This window comes from Parasteatoda tepidariorum, unplaced genomic scaffold (genome assembly GCF_043381705.1).
Source record: "Parasteatoda tepidariorum isolate YZ-2023 unplaced genomic scaffold, CAS_Ptep_4.0 HiC_scaffold_146, whole genome shotgun sequence".
Classification (NCBI taxonomy): Eukaryota; Metazoa; Arthropoda; class Arachnida; order Araneae; family Theridiidae; genus Parasteatoda; species Parasteatoda tepidariorum.
Genome location: NW_027261408.1, coordinates 1 through 16,182, shown reverse-complemented (window position 1 = coordinate 16,182; position 16,182 = coordinate 1). Strand labels below are relative to the sequence as shown.

The 16,182-nt window shown below is 28.5% G+C and overlaps 1 protein-coding gene across 1 annotated transcript; it reads left to right on the top strand.

The window, feature by feature from the left end:
• Positions 1-2,009: 2,009 nt before the first annotated feature.
• Positions 2,010-15,296, top strand: LOC122272793 (dynactin subunit 3-like). Its single transcript, XM_043056791.2, has 8 exons — positions 2,010-2,312; positions 5,409-5,493; positions 8,149-8,235; positions 8,549-8,632; positions 9,915-9,973; positions 11,295-11,354; positions 13,431-13,536; positions 15,178-15,296. The coding sequence occupies exons 1-7, from the start codon at positions 2,217-2,219 to the stop codon at positions 13,521-13,523; spliced, it is 564 nt and encodes a 187-aa protein (XP_042912725.1). The 5' UTR covers positions 2,010-2,216; the 3' UTR covers positions 13,524-13,536; positions 15,178-15,296.
• Positions 15,297-16,182: the final 886 nt, after the last annotated feature.

Genomic DNA, 16,182 nt, shown 5'->3' with positions numbered 1-16,182 from the left:
GTGTTATTACATCACGTGACCCTGACAGGGAACATGGAGGACTTAGTGACATGACACATTTAACATGCAGCAGTCACCATTTACTACACTGATAGTCTATGGCCGATGGGGATCAAACCCACGACCTCTTGGACATAGGCCCATGCCTTACCAACCAGGTTATCCATGCTTTTAAATAACTGTATATATAATAGTTAAAATCGATAAACTGTTTCCTAAACACAAAAAGTGTTCCCCCCCTCAAGCTATGTCAATGATTACTAGGTCTAGTGCAGTGTTTCCCAGAGTGTGGTACACGTACCCTAAGGGGTACGGGAACAGTTCAGCGGGGGTACGCATTCTTATGCAAAATATCTTGCAACAAACAAACATTTTAATTAAAAACAAAGCTAGCCATGAAAATGTACAATTACAAATTTTTCTATTGGCTATTTTGCAGAGTTAACAGTTAATAATTAGTGGTGTCAACAGCCAGTTGTGATTTTTGTGTAGTTTTTTATAGTAAAAAATACATTCATTTTTTAATTAGTGGTACACAGCGTTATGAAAATTTAGAAAGGGTACACAAAAGTCATAAGTTTGGGAGACACTGGTCTAGAGTAATACCACAACCAAAGACAAAACAGGATAAAATAATTCAAAAACCTTCTTTTAAATAGATTAGGTGAAGAATAGTTAACAAAGGATGGTAACACACAGAAGTCTAAAACAGGTATGAAAAACATCTTTCAATTGTTACATAATTTTAGAGCAAAGCTATAATATAAACAATGCAATAAAATAAGTAACTTTTTCACTTTTACCAACATTATTCGTCGAAATTTAACATTTTTATTAATTTCTTACTACTCAATAATCTCACGTTTTTTAAAAAATAAAAAAAAGATTTGTTGATTTGAAATTCATATTCCTTGATTTCAGTCATATCGTTAATGCCGATCAATAGATCTTCGGGGATATTCTCTGATACTAAAATTTCCCTTAATTCCCTGATGAGACAATAAAAATTTTCCAAGGACTAACTTTGTAAATATTATTGCAAACAATCAACTAACATCACACGTAAACTCGCCCGTACCTTATTAGGTCGTGATTATGAAATCATAAAAACTGGCCTACTTAAAATATAAATATCTAACTAAAACATATAACAATGGATTCAGACGACATTTATAATTTGATTATTTTAGTACAAACACAGATATTCAGGATTTATAGAAAGAAAAAAAAAATTGCGATGTAAACAATTTATCCGAATATATACAAGAGTATTTTAGATATATAATTTTTCACCATATGGCTTAAATAAGTATTAGATTCGTAAAAATGAAAGCAACTGACACAAATAAGATAGGAAAATTAAAATCATTAAAACTTTTTGTGTTAGAAAAAATATCAAAATTATTTGCCAGACTTACTGTAATGTTTGCATGAATGTCATACTTTTTCCCGTTGCGGGATATAAATCTGCATGTTAATTCATCTACTGAAGCTGCAGTTATTTGGAACAATTCATGTCCTTTTGGGAAAAGAGTCTCTAAAGTTTTAATGTCCTGTTTTAAATTATTCAGACACGCCATATCTACAAATTTTCACTAATAGAAAACAGAAAATTCATTGGGTTAACTATACAAAAAAAAAGTTAACAATGAAAGCAAGAAAAAGTGGACATTTCACAAATACTTATACTAAATAGCAGAAATATCGGAATGTGCACATATTTAACATATGCAAACAACAGTTTCAATCATTTATAAATCCAATTTATAAGCTGCACAATTAGAAAAACAACATTTCTATATCTACAATATGGCGGCGCACACAACAATTTCGACAGAGCATGCGCCAAATCGTCATTTAGTAAACAATAAAACTTTTCTTCTTGGTTCCAGCAATATGAATGTAATTTTTATAATTATTTTTTCTCAGAAAATGACCCAGAACAATGCTTCAAACTCGTAAAAAAATAAGTATAAAGTGTCAACGTACTTAATCAACACAATCTCACCTGAAAAATAAAATTAATCTGTATTTCATAAATAAATTATTGACAGTTTGATATTTTTTGCAACCGCGCTTTCTTGTCCTTTTGATTCTATTTATTTATTTTTTGACAGTCGACAGATCGGCTGACTTTTTACAGAACTCAATTTTTATAAATAATATATTTAATTAAGAATTTGATTTGAATTGATTTCCGTACATTATTGTTTGAAATGCATGATACTGATACAATTGAGGCTATTGAAAGTCGCATAAAAAGCTTAGAAGACCTTGTATATGGAAATTCAGCTCCAGATTCTGAGAATAAAGTATGTAATTTTTTTTTTTTTAGTATTTAAATTTAAATCACACAATGTTCAACAAATTAAGTTTTAAAGACAATTCTATATTTGCAATTTTTTTTAATGCTAATATTCATGTTCTAACTTCTGAAATGGACTGTAAATAAATTAAATTTTTTGAATCTTTACAATGCATGAATAATATTGTTGTATCCTTATGAATTCGTAAATATGAGAATGGAATAATGTGATATAATATAATGGGAAATAATGTGAGATTTGGAAAACACAACATTAAGCTTTAATATGAAAAGGAACAAATTGAGTGTAAACATGATAACAGATGATCTAAAGTAGGGGAACTGTAAGTTATCACAATTTTCCCCCACTAAAAATTGGTGGTGACATAAAAGTTTAATATAAATAATAATCTCTAGGTATTCAGGTAATCGTCTATTGAGCTCAAAGTTCCATCTTGAGACACTTGAACATGCACCTCCCTCAGTGGAGTGGGAGGGGATATCTGCCATCGCCAAGGTGCCAAATAGATTTTAAACTTGCAAATTTAAAACAAAAAATGTGTAGATGTTTTCTCAGGAGTGGCGACGATTATTCTGCCGCAGATTATGATACGGAAATATACCCAGTGGGAGCGTTGAAATAACCTTCCTTTGCTACGAAATTCAAATCTGAAAAATTGGTTGGAATATTTAATGAGGGTACTTGTGTAGAATATAGCTGGTTAATGTGGCACTTAAGAATAAGTCCCCAGAATCCAATTTGACAATCTAACGGTGCGATTCCAGTCTGCGAGTTACAATTCCGTATTTCCACACTTCGGAGCGTTGAAAATAACCTTTCTTTGCTTTGGAATTCAAATCTGAAGAATTGGTTGGAATATTTAATGAGGGTAGTCGTGTAGAGTTTTGCGGGTTAATGTGACACGTAAGAATATGTCCTCTGAATCCAATTTGACAATGTAATGGTGCGATTCCAGTCTGCAAGTTATAATTCCGTCTTTCCACACTTCGGAATTGTTTTGATACATATACACTTGAACACCCCCCTCCACTTGGAATGAACGCACAGACTTAGTAAAAACTTTTAACTTATGAAAATGATTTGGATAAATAGCATTTAATTGTGTCCGAAATTTTCTGTTTAGATATAGTTCAGCTGGAGATTTTCCACAAACAAGTGGTGTAGCACAATAGCGAAAAAGAATTCTGTGAACTTTCTCTTTTAAACTTCCTGATTCCCTGGATATTGATTCTAGTTGATGTTTGAAAATTTAAACATTTCATTCTGCTAAGGCTTTTGTGGCGGGTGCGATGAAGCATTGGAAAATACTGTACATGGAGTTATATACATGGTACCTGCGCACCTGGAAAGTCATGAATTTCAGTATTGAACAAAATTTGTCATGATTTTTACTATTTTTAAAAAAAAAATCATGAAAAGTCATAGATTTAGGTCGCTGAAAAATCTAATTTTTAAAATGGAATCCCCCCCCCCTCTCTGTCCTAAATTCCTAACAAAATCACTACTAACAGTCATATTTTATTAGAATATAAAATGTCTTTATCATGTTCTTTAAAATTTATGGTGTTCTTTTAAAAAATTAAAGAAAAAACATTTCTAGAGTGAATTATCTTTTAAACTTCTGTGATTTAAGGATTTTTATTATTTATTAATTTTTTTATCAATTTAAATTTCAAGCAGAAGCAAGCCAATCATTGACGAATTTTTTTTAATTTCGAAATGAGAATAGACAAATAAGGAGTATTTCTTTCCTTTTCTGATGAACAAGAAAAGTATCTCATGAATATAATTCTGCAGAAAAAAAAATTTGCTTTTGTATTTTTCCCCCCAGGAAAATTATGAATTTGAAAATCTAAAATGTAGCAGATACCCTGCAGTGTTTTCACTACAGCGCGAGAATCTCGCATATTTTTTCTTTTCTCGCATTAAAAAATGATTACCGCGAGAAATTTGCGCATTCTATAAATCAATTTTAAAATTCACGAATTTCTCGCATTTTGGTAAAAACTTCGAATTACGCCATTTAGAATAAAATCCGTTTATCTTTTCTTCCTGGATCTTTCATTATTTTCAACATCTGCCCCATTATCTAGCTTCCCTATTTACCAGTATTGTTCAGAACCTCTTCGAACAACAGAACACAACCATGGAACCCCTTTCAGAATACATTTCTCTGCAACCATGCGTTTACCGTAGGTAAAGTTTCTTCATGTAAGACGTTCAAAATTTTTATGCACTTATGTAAGATGGACAAATACCTTGTAAAGGCAAAATCTTCTATGATGATGCACGAAAAATATTCAATGCTTTAAAAAATAGAAGACGTTAACAATGTATTATAATTAAAGAAATGAATTTTTTTTTCAAGAGTTTTTGTTTTTTTAGAAATCTCACTTAACTTTTTGAAATATCACCCTGTTTTTGAGAAAGGGTGAGAAATTCTCACCCATTTTTTTTCTATGATGAAAACACTGCCCTGTATATTGTTTGAATTCACCAGTTGTAAAGATAGTTTGATTGTTAGAAACTATTATTCTAGGTAAATCCATGAAAGAAAAGAGGTCATTTAAAAGTTGATACCAGAAGTATAGATTTAGCATCAATGCACAGTAAAAAATGATATTCTTCAAAGAGAATAACTTAATCTATATAAATTCTTTCCCAGTTATATTCTGGATCATCCAAGGGTGTATAGCAACTTTAGGTGAATTTTTTCGAAGTTTAACACAGTCCTTGCAAATTTTTACAATATTTTCAATATTAAAATTAATCAACATATTTGTTAAGTTGAATTAATGAATGTCGAGTTTAATGGATTAAGATGCAGTTTTAGGAACAATAATAAAAAAGTCAAGGTAACAAAATCACTTGGTGTAATAAACTAAATATAACAAATAAAAAAGAAATATCAATGGGAGGTGTTCCAAGATTATAGGACACATGCTCATCTGCAAAAAGGAACTTCTTTGAAGGGTTTGTGTTTATTAAAATTAGTTAATTTCCCTAAGAAAATTCTTTAATATAAGTAGACAGATTATTTGAACAAAAAAATCCATTATTATTTTGATTCTTTATTTTTAGTGTGTGGAAACTTTAATGAATGTTCAGAACAAGTTACAGTCTGCTGTCACTGGAAGAGAAAAGATAACTACGGTATTTTCTAAATGTGAGAGTTACTATTCAGTGTTTTTTAAATGTTTACTTTCTCCAACTATTAGAGTAAATCAACCAGATGTCCTAAAATTGTCAGATTTTTTGAAAAGCAGTTTAAAGAAAAATAAAAGAAGATAGAAATTTACAGTTTGCTATGTTCTGTTTAGTCCTTTCTCTCTATTTTTGTTGAGTCCTTTACTCTATTTTTGTTAAGTTCTTTCTTTACCACTAATACCTACAAAATTTCAAAGCCAGTCACAAAGTTTGTCTTCAAATAAAGGCACCTCTTCTGGCTGGAAAAATTATAATCTCTTTTTCTTGTTACACTATTCTAATTGAATACTTTGAACAGCATCTATTAATTTTAATTTCAGACTGTCTTGTTGATGCAGATGGTGATTATTTTGGAAATTTTCCATAACAGTGCTATCTATTGACAAACTTTGTAACTTATTTTGATACTTAGTGAGAATAAATGCCGATTTTCCAAGCTCAACTTATTAAAATGTGCATTTCTTTCTCTTTCCATTTTTTCTTTCATTGATTTTTCACATTGTCATCATTTTTGGGACACAGTATTGACCTAGCTGATAAGCCCTGTGGCAGAATTTTTTCTGACTTTCTGCGACAAACCTAACTAGAACCAATATCTTTCTGCAAGATATTTTTATCGTTATAAATGTATGTGTAATGAATTTATAATAATATATTAAATTCGTGTTTATAAAATAAGTCTACATGCATAGAATAAAACTGTGTAGATTTTTTTTTCTTAATTTCATAATATAAGTTTACATTTCTTAATAAGTTTAAAATGTTTAAGTATAAATTTGCATAATCTTCGATAATAACGAAAAGTTATAAATGTATAGATCTGCAGACAAAAATGCTTACCAGAGCATAAATAAAGATTAGCCAGAACCTGTAATAAGACAGAACTTATAGAAATAGCTAAGAATGGACAAAAAGATTAAATTTATAAAACAAGATAACTGGATTTGAAGTATCAGTTTAAAACAGTATCAAAATTAAATTATTAAAGCAGTTTATAACAGTATGGTTTAATGTTTCATTATAGTAGTTATATCAGGTACAGAAACAAATCAGGTGAAAAAATTAATATTGAAGTTGAGTAATCAAAATAATAAAATAGAATTGACTATAACCGAATTCTAAAAGCAAAAAAATTAAAGCACTGTTTGTTTCAATTTTTTCTACATCTAATTAATTATAGATTAATTAGATTCGATTACTATTGTACTGACTTATTGAAAGATTTTTTTTTTAAAAAGGAGGTAAATAAAACTTTTTTCGTGATCAGATTAAGTTCAGAACGAAAAAAATACACAGCGCTTGTATTTTCGCATTGTATTGTGTAAATATATAGCATTGATTCCACACAAAGTATGCAGAAGCGGTTTCCGACTCAGTATGCTCAAGTCTATTCAACATCCTGAAAGGAAATAGTCTTTATCAGTACTGAAACATCGGTATTAGAGCCATACTCATTGGATGCAATTTTTTTCGCATGCGTATGGAAATTTTGTTTGGAAGTGTTTCACCAGTAAATATTTTCCACCAATCTGGTTTTCATTCGCATGCCAAAAAATCGTAGATAGTGAGATCAGGCTTTATTTCATTTATCGTTAGATTGCGATTTTTCTTCTTCTTTTTCTTTCTTTTTTATCGACGACTTAATTCAAAGGATATAGGCATTTTATCTTTAGAATATATATATATAGTTATTTTTTACTTTTTACTGCTTCTAAAATTTCTTGATTTGTTGGAAATGCTGTCTCATCCTTACTATCGATATCGCTACTAGTAAGAATATTTGATTCGAATCTAGAACATTTTTTTTTTTTTTTTCTTTTTCAATATTAGTAGCGTGGGAAGCTTCTTTTCCTGTCGCTTTCTAGAAAAAAAATCTCTGACATCGCTAGATGTTGTAGACTTCCATCTTATTTCTTCTTCGGAATGCCGCCTTGAAAAATCAGTTTTCAAATTTGTTTTAATTATTGTGGCTTCACAATTGCAACAAATAACCTTTTTGCTGGACATGATTTTTTTAAAAAAAGAATCTTTTTACGCATGAAATTTTCCACATAAGTGCAAAAAATATAAAATGCTCTGTTCTCATAAGAAAACACAAAGCAAATTACTGCGCCAGTGATGGAGGCCGAAGTTGGCAAATTTCCAAAAATAGCTTAATAAAGGGGAAAAAATTCTCCCCTTTTTATCCAGTAACTGTTTGTGTTGGATATTAACAGAGAATTACGAGCGCTTTCTTCTTCCGCGGTACGCTAGAAAAAAAATATTTAAAAAAATTCTGTAAGAAAAAAATTTTGAAGAACCATTATTGCTTCTACAGAAATTTTTTGTTTCTGTAGAAAATGTTTTATTTTTTGGTAAAACAGCTTCTGTTTCTGCAGAATCTTTTTTGAGAACTTTTGTTTGTGGCAAACCAAAAATTTTTATTTCCCAAATAAAAAAAATCTTTCTGCAAGAACTCAGTCGATTTCTGCGACAATGTCGCTGTGTCGCCGTGTTTCTGCCACGGGGCTGATAAGCTTTTACAATAAGATAGCTTTCATTAATATTGCAGCCCCTAAAATGTTGCTTACATTTAATAAGTTTTTTTTTGTATTAATTAAAATCAATATTTTAGTGGATGACCTGGAAAAATATTTAAATCCAGATTTTAAGGAGAATGTGACTTTAACTGACCCAGTAAAAACGAATTTGGTTCTTCTAGGTAAGTTTGCATCTGCTTTGCTCTAATCATATTTAGTGAATATTACTAATCATATTTTAAAGTGAAATTTTTTTAAAACTTATTTCTTAGTAAAAATATTTAATGTAAAAAAAATTAAAAGTTGAAATAAAGTATACCAAGTTTTATTTATTTATATTCTTTAAAAGTTTTGAAAATAAATATTTGAAATACACCGAAAATACACACTTTATATGTGATACAAAATGCTGCTGTGAGAAAAAATAAAAACATTTGCCATCTCTGTGACATTTTTACAACAAATTTATTACTTATTCTCCATATTCTTTTCCAGAGGAAGATAGAATAAGGAATGCAGTGGATTCTTTACAAACAGTGAAAGAATTAATGCAATATTTAGATAGTGAGCACATCAAAGGTATAACATGTTTTTATATTACTTAAGTCATTTTAAATGTATACTAATATACTGTATGCCTATTATTATACATTAAATTATTTTGCACATTTATATTACATTATACTTCATAATACAAATGTATGGTAGTAAACTGTTAATAATAAACATTATTTTTTAAATAAAAGATGTATTGTAAGATAAAAAGTCTTTCTAGGAATTTAGAAATGTGCTTTAATAATATACCTTATAGTAATGAACTCAAAAGTTAGTAAATATCAAAGTACCCGGATTTTTGCACAGGCTGTAACAGTTCAGTGTGTGCGTTCAGAAAACTTCAAAACCGTTTTTGTTGAATCTACATTTTTCATATTGAATGAACTCATAGTTTTATATAATCCGCACCTATTAACAACAAATTTAGGATGTATTTTTTTTATTTAATTTTTACAGAAAAAAGAGAGCATTTTGCTTGCTTAGTTTATTTATTAAAATTGGTTTTCTTACAAAAAGTGCTTAAAAAATTCCTACATACTTCCTAAACTATTCATTTAGATAAACTATTCACTTCGCAAACTATTCAGATTAGTTTTTCATCCTCAATTTTAAAAATATGCTTATCTATTAAAAAGAAAAGCTTTACCAAACATAAGCTGTATTACACAACATTTCTTTCTTTTTATTCTTCTTTTATCTTTTAAGGAAATGAACTTTTTCAGTTAACTACTTTATTAAAAAAATTTCCCCAACTAAAGTAGCACCTTTTGAAACCTTTTGATGAAGACATATTTCCATGTTCCATATTGAAAATAAAATTCTGTTTCATTTTTCATATTACCTTTAAAGAATCTTGTAGATTTGTTATAATGTGAGATTTTATTACTTAAATTATTGTTATTTAGCCAATTAAATATATGAAATTTTTTATGCATGAAATGCTAATAATGAATTACGGTATCAGTACGAATAGTGTATAATAATTTTAAAAAAAAATTTCCAGTTTAAATATTTTATTCATTCTGGTATAAATTGACAAATAGAAATTGGCGTTATTAACACATGTTTCTATTCATGTAACAATTTTACATTAGTTTGCTTTCAGAAACATATTTAGTATTAAAAAATTAACTAATCTAATGACATAATATTGAAATATTCATTGTGTCCCTGAATTGTTAAAACTGAAAGTTAATGCTAATGCTGTTTTTTAAATTTAAAAAAAAAAAAAATTTTGCAAAAATCTTTTTTGTCATAAAAGTTGAAACTTTCTATTGTAATAATATCTAACTTTTTTTACTTGCAGTTGTACCATCTCTTTGTCCTAAACTATATGAAGTGAGTCAGATTCAAATTAAATTGCAAGTAAGTTTGATTGTTCCTACATTTTACTTTACTTTTAATAGGAAAAATTCTCATGTTGCCAAGTTTAATTTGGTAATTTTTCATGCATTTTTTTTCTTTTGCTTGGTGTTTAACAAATGAGAATTTCATTATTAAATAAAGAGTTAATTTTTTATTTATCTAGAAGTAATTTATATTATTATTTTTTTTGCTTGATTATAAAAACCTAAGTTATTATTGATACAAGTTGGAATTATTATTTCCTTTATATTTGTTGTATATTTTTCTTTATATCTAATACATTTTTTATATAAATGTACTGTTTGTTCATATATAATTTCATTTAAGTATGTTAGCAATGAAATTACTGTCATAGAGATCATATGTTATGATTCTTGTACCTTAGACATACAAATTTAAATACACAATGCAGTGTACCATGGTAGTCTGTCAAGTTAAAAGGATTAAAAATCTAAATACTTTCCTGTTTTTTTTTTTTTTTTAAACAATTTAAAGAATGCCTTAAAACCAATATTCAAAAAAGGTGCTATTCATTTATAAAGTGTAAAGGTCACTGGTCATACTTTATTCCTGCATGAATCAGCAAAAGTAGAAAAAAATTTATTTAACATAAACCTAATTTTGCTTTTTAGCGATAGGAACACTTAAACTCATATTGTTAGTAGAAACATGCTTAAGTTTAATAAAAAGCATGCATACTTTTTTTGTTATTTTCAATTTTGTCAGTTTTGCACAGATCAAGGTTGAAGATTCTAATAAAGATGAATGCAAAATTTCTAACTAATGAGTTTAGAGAGTCATAGAAAACAATAATTGTGCTTGAAGTTAAATAAACAATATTGTTTATAGCAACAATTTTACCATGGCTCCAGTTGGACTCAATATGGGTCCTATAAGAACATGCACCGAGGGACAAATATTGGTCCTACAATGGTCTATATAGGGACTATATTGGCCTATATATTGGGTAAATAATGAATATAAAATATCAGGTGAATATGGCAATTTTATATAGGGCTGATAATGTTTGTAAAGTGACTGTAAAATATTGGGTGAATCGGACAATTCTATATGGGGACAATATCGGAATAATAATGGCCCTTTGAATCTATATTGAGCCAAGATTCACAAATACCGGTCCAATGAGGGCCCAAGATGCTTCGTTGCTAGGGATGTATCAATACAGAACTCTTTAAAGTCATCTAACTTTAGCTGTTTTCATCAGATCAGTGTGTGTTTTTTTGTAAATGTAATTTAAAATGTATTAATATAAAGAAATAGATCTTATTTATATTAAATGTTCTTTGACTTTTTTATCTAGGAAAATGCTGCTGAGCTGACCAAGGAAACTAAACAACTCATTGCAAACTATGATGATCTTGTATCCTTGACTTATTAATGCATTGCTGAAAAAGAAATATATATATGGGTCATTCTCACAAAAACAGTCATTTTCATGTCCCCGGTATATTTTATGTTTGTTTTACAGCTTACGAAGAAAAAAATTTCAGTGAAAGCGTCCTTCAGAATGCAGGCTAACAAAAGAATAAAAATAAAATTATCAATTTTTATTTATTTTAGGTAATTAAAATTTACCAATATGTCATTCCCTCACTTGTCTCCACTGTTGATTTAAAAAAAGAAAAAATTGTTTCTGAAATAAAAAAATTTACAAATTCATGTTTTTTATTTCAGACTATTGAAATATAGAATTCAGAAAATCAATTTTAAATTTAATTTCTGATGAAAATATTAACACAGCACTATTTTAAACTTTGTCCCTAGTGTTTCGCGTCATTCCCTCACAACAATGTTCTTATCACCTGCAATCTTCTTAGAATAAAAATATTTTAATAAAAACTTTAGCAGTTAACAACTGGCATCATAGAACAAAATTGCAGTATGTTTCTATCTTCAACTTAAAGAAGCTTTGCTGTGGAATAAATTTGAATGAATCAAACCAGGTAAAATTTTTTACATTTGTCGTTCTCTCATGTCGTTTTTTAGAGTAAAATAAAATACAACTTCATCGAGAAAGTGGATAATTATATGTTGCTTTCTTGTATGAATATAATGGTATGTTATTGATTTCAGAAATTAATTAGCCCTAACTGTTATTTTTAAATTTTATTAAATTTGTCATTCCCTCACTAGTGTATAAAGTGAGGGAATGATTCAAGATGAGTATATTAAAAAAAAAAATTTGTTCAATCGTGCCAGCCAATTTTATTTCCGAAACCTTTAAAAACTATTAAGTATCTAAAACTAAATTATAATAAATGTTAGATACACTTAGTACATTATCATTTTCAAACTTGAGGCAGCTGTAACTTAGAGAAAAACATGTATTAAAATAAAATATCATTCCCTCACTTTTTAAATAGGGAAATTAATTAATTAATTTAAATGTTAAGTATAATTTATAGGATATATACTTTCTTTATAATGCCATCACATATTTTTATTAATATAAAAAGTTTCAGAGCTTTTTATTCACTTTACTTTTTTGGGATTTTATGAACTGAAAAATGAGTTTTCGTGAGAATGACCCATATATAGGATGAAAAAAAAAAGTTTGGAAATTTCCAAATAACTAGCAAAATAACCGTAGGACTAAAAAGTGAAACTAGACATGTTTAATATTTTTTAAAAGCTATCCAATGCTGAACTGATCTTTCATCCCATCCCCCAGGGACAGAATAAAGGGCAATTTTGATATCTTAACACTTATTTTTTATTGCAGATTCAGATTTTCCTGAAAAAAGTGACCCTATTTTACATGTAGGTTTATGCATTTTGTTTCAAAGATGGTGCTGTAACCAAGTACAAACTGTTTAAAATTGTAGTAACTTGAGACCCATCAGATAGAAAATAAAACTAAAAATGTTTCAGAATTTTTTTCAAAAAAAGAAAAAATTTATAAAAATTCTTTTCTAACATATCTATTTTATTATGTAAGTTTATGCATTTTACTTCAGAGGGTCCAGACTGTTAGAATATGTAATAAATGGTGTTTGGTGCACGTTAAATCTGTTGAGTCACAGAGTCTTCCATGTTCCAGTAACATATCATACCTTTAGGGGTACTGAATTAGAGACTGATCATTTTCTGATTCAGGTCAAAATTACGATCTGTGGATGTATGAATGGGTCAATGTACCAATGGGAAAGTGGCATTCTTGACCACCCTCTGGCTTAAATTTGCTTGGTTTGACCAAACAGGCTTGTTGGTATTGGCATGTAGCACTGGAAACAACACACTCTATCCGTAGATCGTAATTCCCTAAACTGTGTCTGTATTCTAGTTGATATTCATATTTTCACTTCAAATTGCTTATAGATTTATATTAGCTGTAGGAACTTACACTAATCTTTAGCTTTATGTGTATCAATTAAATTTGTTTTTACCTTAACTGATATAAACCAATATTTAATTGCTTTGTTCTTAACTCAATTAGGTTTTATCTCTGTCAAAACAGTTTATTTTGTGGGATTCTATTCTGTCTAAGATAGAAAAAGAAAAGCTGCCTAAAAAGAAGATTCTAACATAATTTAATACTTACCGTAAGTTGGCATTTTGAGTTAATTTTTCTACTCAATGATACACCAAAAGTATGAAGTTTTGAATATTATATGTTTAATATAAAGTTTAGACTAAAAGTAATTGCAAAAAGTTAAAACTGTGCTGAAATTTGCCATATTTTTGGTAATTAATTTAATTACTTGACAAAAGAATACGGCAGAATGTTTGAATATATAGTGAAAATTTTGGTACTTTTCCAATAGCTGGGTGCATCTGATATTTTTACCATTATTTTCTTTATTTAAAAAAAATGACTGTCACCATAAAATAAATAGTCGAATTTCTTTGCACTTAGCTGAAGGAACAGGACATAAATTTTCCATCTGTAGTATTTACAAATAGATGAATGAAAAAAATTGCTGTATGTATAAAAAGTATTGTTTTATCAGGTTTCAAATTTGCACTTAATTCACTTAATAGTGTGGTTACTTTCAACTTTATTTCTCATTTTTATTAAAAAATTATCACTTTTTTTTAACCCCTTGTTCTTTAAATTAAAAAAAATTACTTTATTATTTAATAAAAAAAAATTTACAACATTCAAGAGAATAGATTGGATTAATGTAACTGCCTATTAAATGAGCTTTGAGAGCAAATGAACAGAAAAATAATCATTTTAGGTTCTTATCCAAGAAAACTTAAGAGCGTCATTGCATTGATTAGTTTTTAAATGGCCTGAAGTAGTAAAATAATAATTTACCAAGAATAGTGTTTTAAGAAAAAGTGCTTTGTTTCTGCAAAATAAATTCTAACACTGAAACAACTGTGTGTAAAATAAAAAAAACTGTCCTTTCAAAAGAGCCCTAGGCACGATTGTGTTAAATTAATGATAGGAGACATTGATGCATTAGGGTGAAAACATCCACTAAAAAATCAACTTAAATAAAAATGTGCGTTCTCAAAAAACTCCAACATGTATTCAACTGCCCAAATTTCACTGAATCTCACCAATAGTTACAAACCTATAAAAAAAAAAAAATTCTATGTGACTCAAATATTATCATCATCTTCTATATCAACATTGGTATTTATGCTATTTCTGAAAAACCAGATTAGGCACCCTTAAGGAAGTTAGATGGCACTTACTTGTCAGCAAAGTCGTACTCCAGTCAAAGGTACAATAAAAAACTTATAAGTTGAAGATTTTTCGAAAATAAATTGTGTGCTTATTTATAAGTGTAATCTTTTACATATTTTGCCTCATGAAAGCACAGATATTGTTGACATATATTAATGATTTACATTGAATTGAAATGTTTCTCAAAGGGATAATTCTAAAATTTATTGAAACTGGGATACATTTTGAATTTTCAGTACCATATTTTCTCTGGTAAAATTTAATAGTATTTATCATTAGTCTTTAATGTAACTAACAATGCTGAAATCTTAATTTTAACTCTTTTGACTTGGGCTCACAATCACTCCTAATGTATGTATGGCTACTATAAGAAAACTGCTAAAAAGGTTGTAAATTAAATATGGTCTTCAGATGTAAGGGATATTGTCTTAATAAGATTTGAATTCAGGTAGTTAAAATGTAAAAATATTCAATGATTATGAAATTTAAAATATGAAAGTAATTTTGTTTCATTAATAAAATATATTTTCTTCCTTTTCATTAGGTATGCACAGCACATTCAAGGGTGAAAATAATATTTTTATTTGTATTGTAGTTAATTATATGTTGATTTATTTATGATTCATGTTTTATATTATAAATAAAATTTTACTCTAAGCACCATTTTTCTTTCGTAGTTGATGATGCATTTTCAATTGTTCATATTTTATTCTAGAATGATATAGGCAAGCAATTATATATTAACTATTATAAACTGCTTTAATGAAGAATCAAATATAAAAAATAATAAAAATATTTTAATCTTCATTTTTTATATATATGTATATTTTACTACACAAACTTTGAAAATGTCCTAGAGCAAGGGTGGCGAACCTTCATAAACCAACGTGCCATTTCCTCTAAAAAAATTGCTTAATGAGGTCATAGACATGCCGTCAAATAATTTTGACTTTGTGATTATTGGGAAAATAATAATACTAAATACTATCAACTCAGAACTCTTTATTTACATTGAAAAAAAAACATTTTGTAATGTCTCAGTTATACACGTAATTCAACTTAAAGTAACATCAGTGTGACTTCTGTTGTTGCAGATTCGATGACCAATAACTTATATTGGGTTGTAAGATGTTAGTTTAAGCAGGACTGTTGATTTTTTTGCTAGTTATTTATTGTTAGCTTGTTTTTTACGGTTATTAATTGTTTTTTTAGTATTAATTTTTAGTTTTTTTTTATTAATAATTGTTTATTGTTTTGTTTGTTTTTTGTGAATTTTGATTTAATTGTTACATATGCTTCATAGCGTAATAACAATTCATAGTGTAACAACAATTGTGATCGGTGGAGTGCCCAAAATATTGTGCCATTGGTTCGCCATCCCTGCCCTAGAGCAGTGGTGCGCAAAGTAGGGGTCGCGACCCCTGTGGGGGTCGCCAGAAGTTTTTTGGGGGTCGCCAAATTTTTATGAAATGCATTATCCCTGCATGCTGCATAACCATACAGTGTAATTATAAAGAGTGGAGCGCCGTCACTCCCTGTTTAATTGCAA

What these genes read in the sequence shown, in the direction of transcription:
- LOC122272793 (XM_043056791.2), top strand. Translation starts at nt 2,217, where the DNA reads ATGCATGATACTGATACAATTGAGGCTATTGAAAGTCGCATAAAAAGC. An exon ending in AACTACGGTATTTTCTAAAT is followed by an intron (nt 5,494 to 8,148) that starts GTGAGAGTTACT and finishes TCAATATTTTAG; the next exon opens with TGGATGACCTGGAAAAATAT. An exon ending in TTGCAAACTATGATGATCTT is followed by an intron (nt 11,355 to 13,430) that starts GTATCCTTGACT and finishes TAACTCAATTAG; the next exon opens with GTTTTATCTCTGTCAAAACA.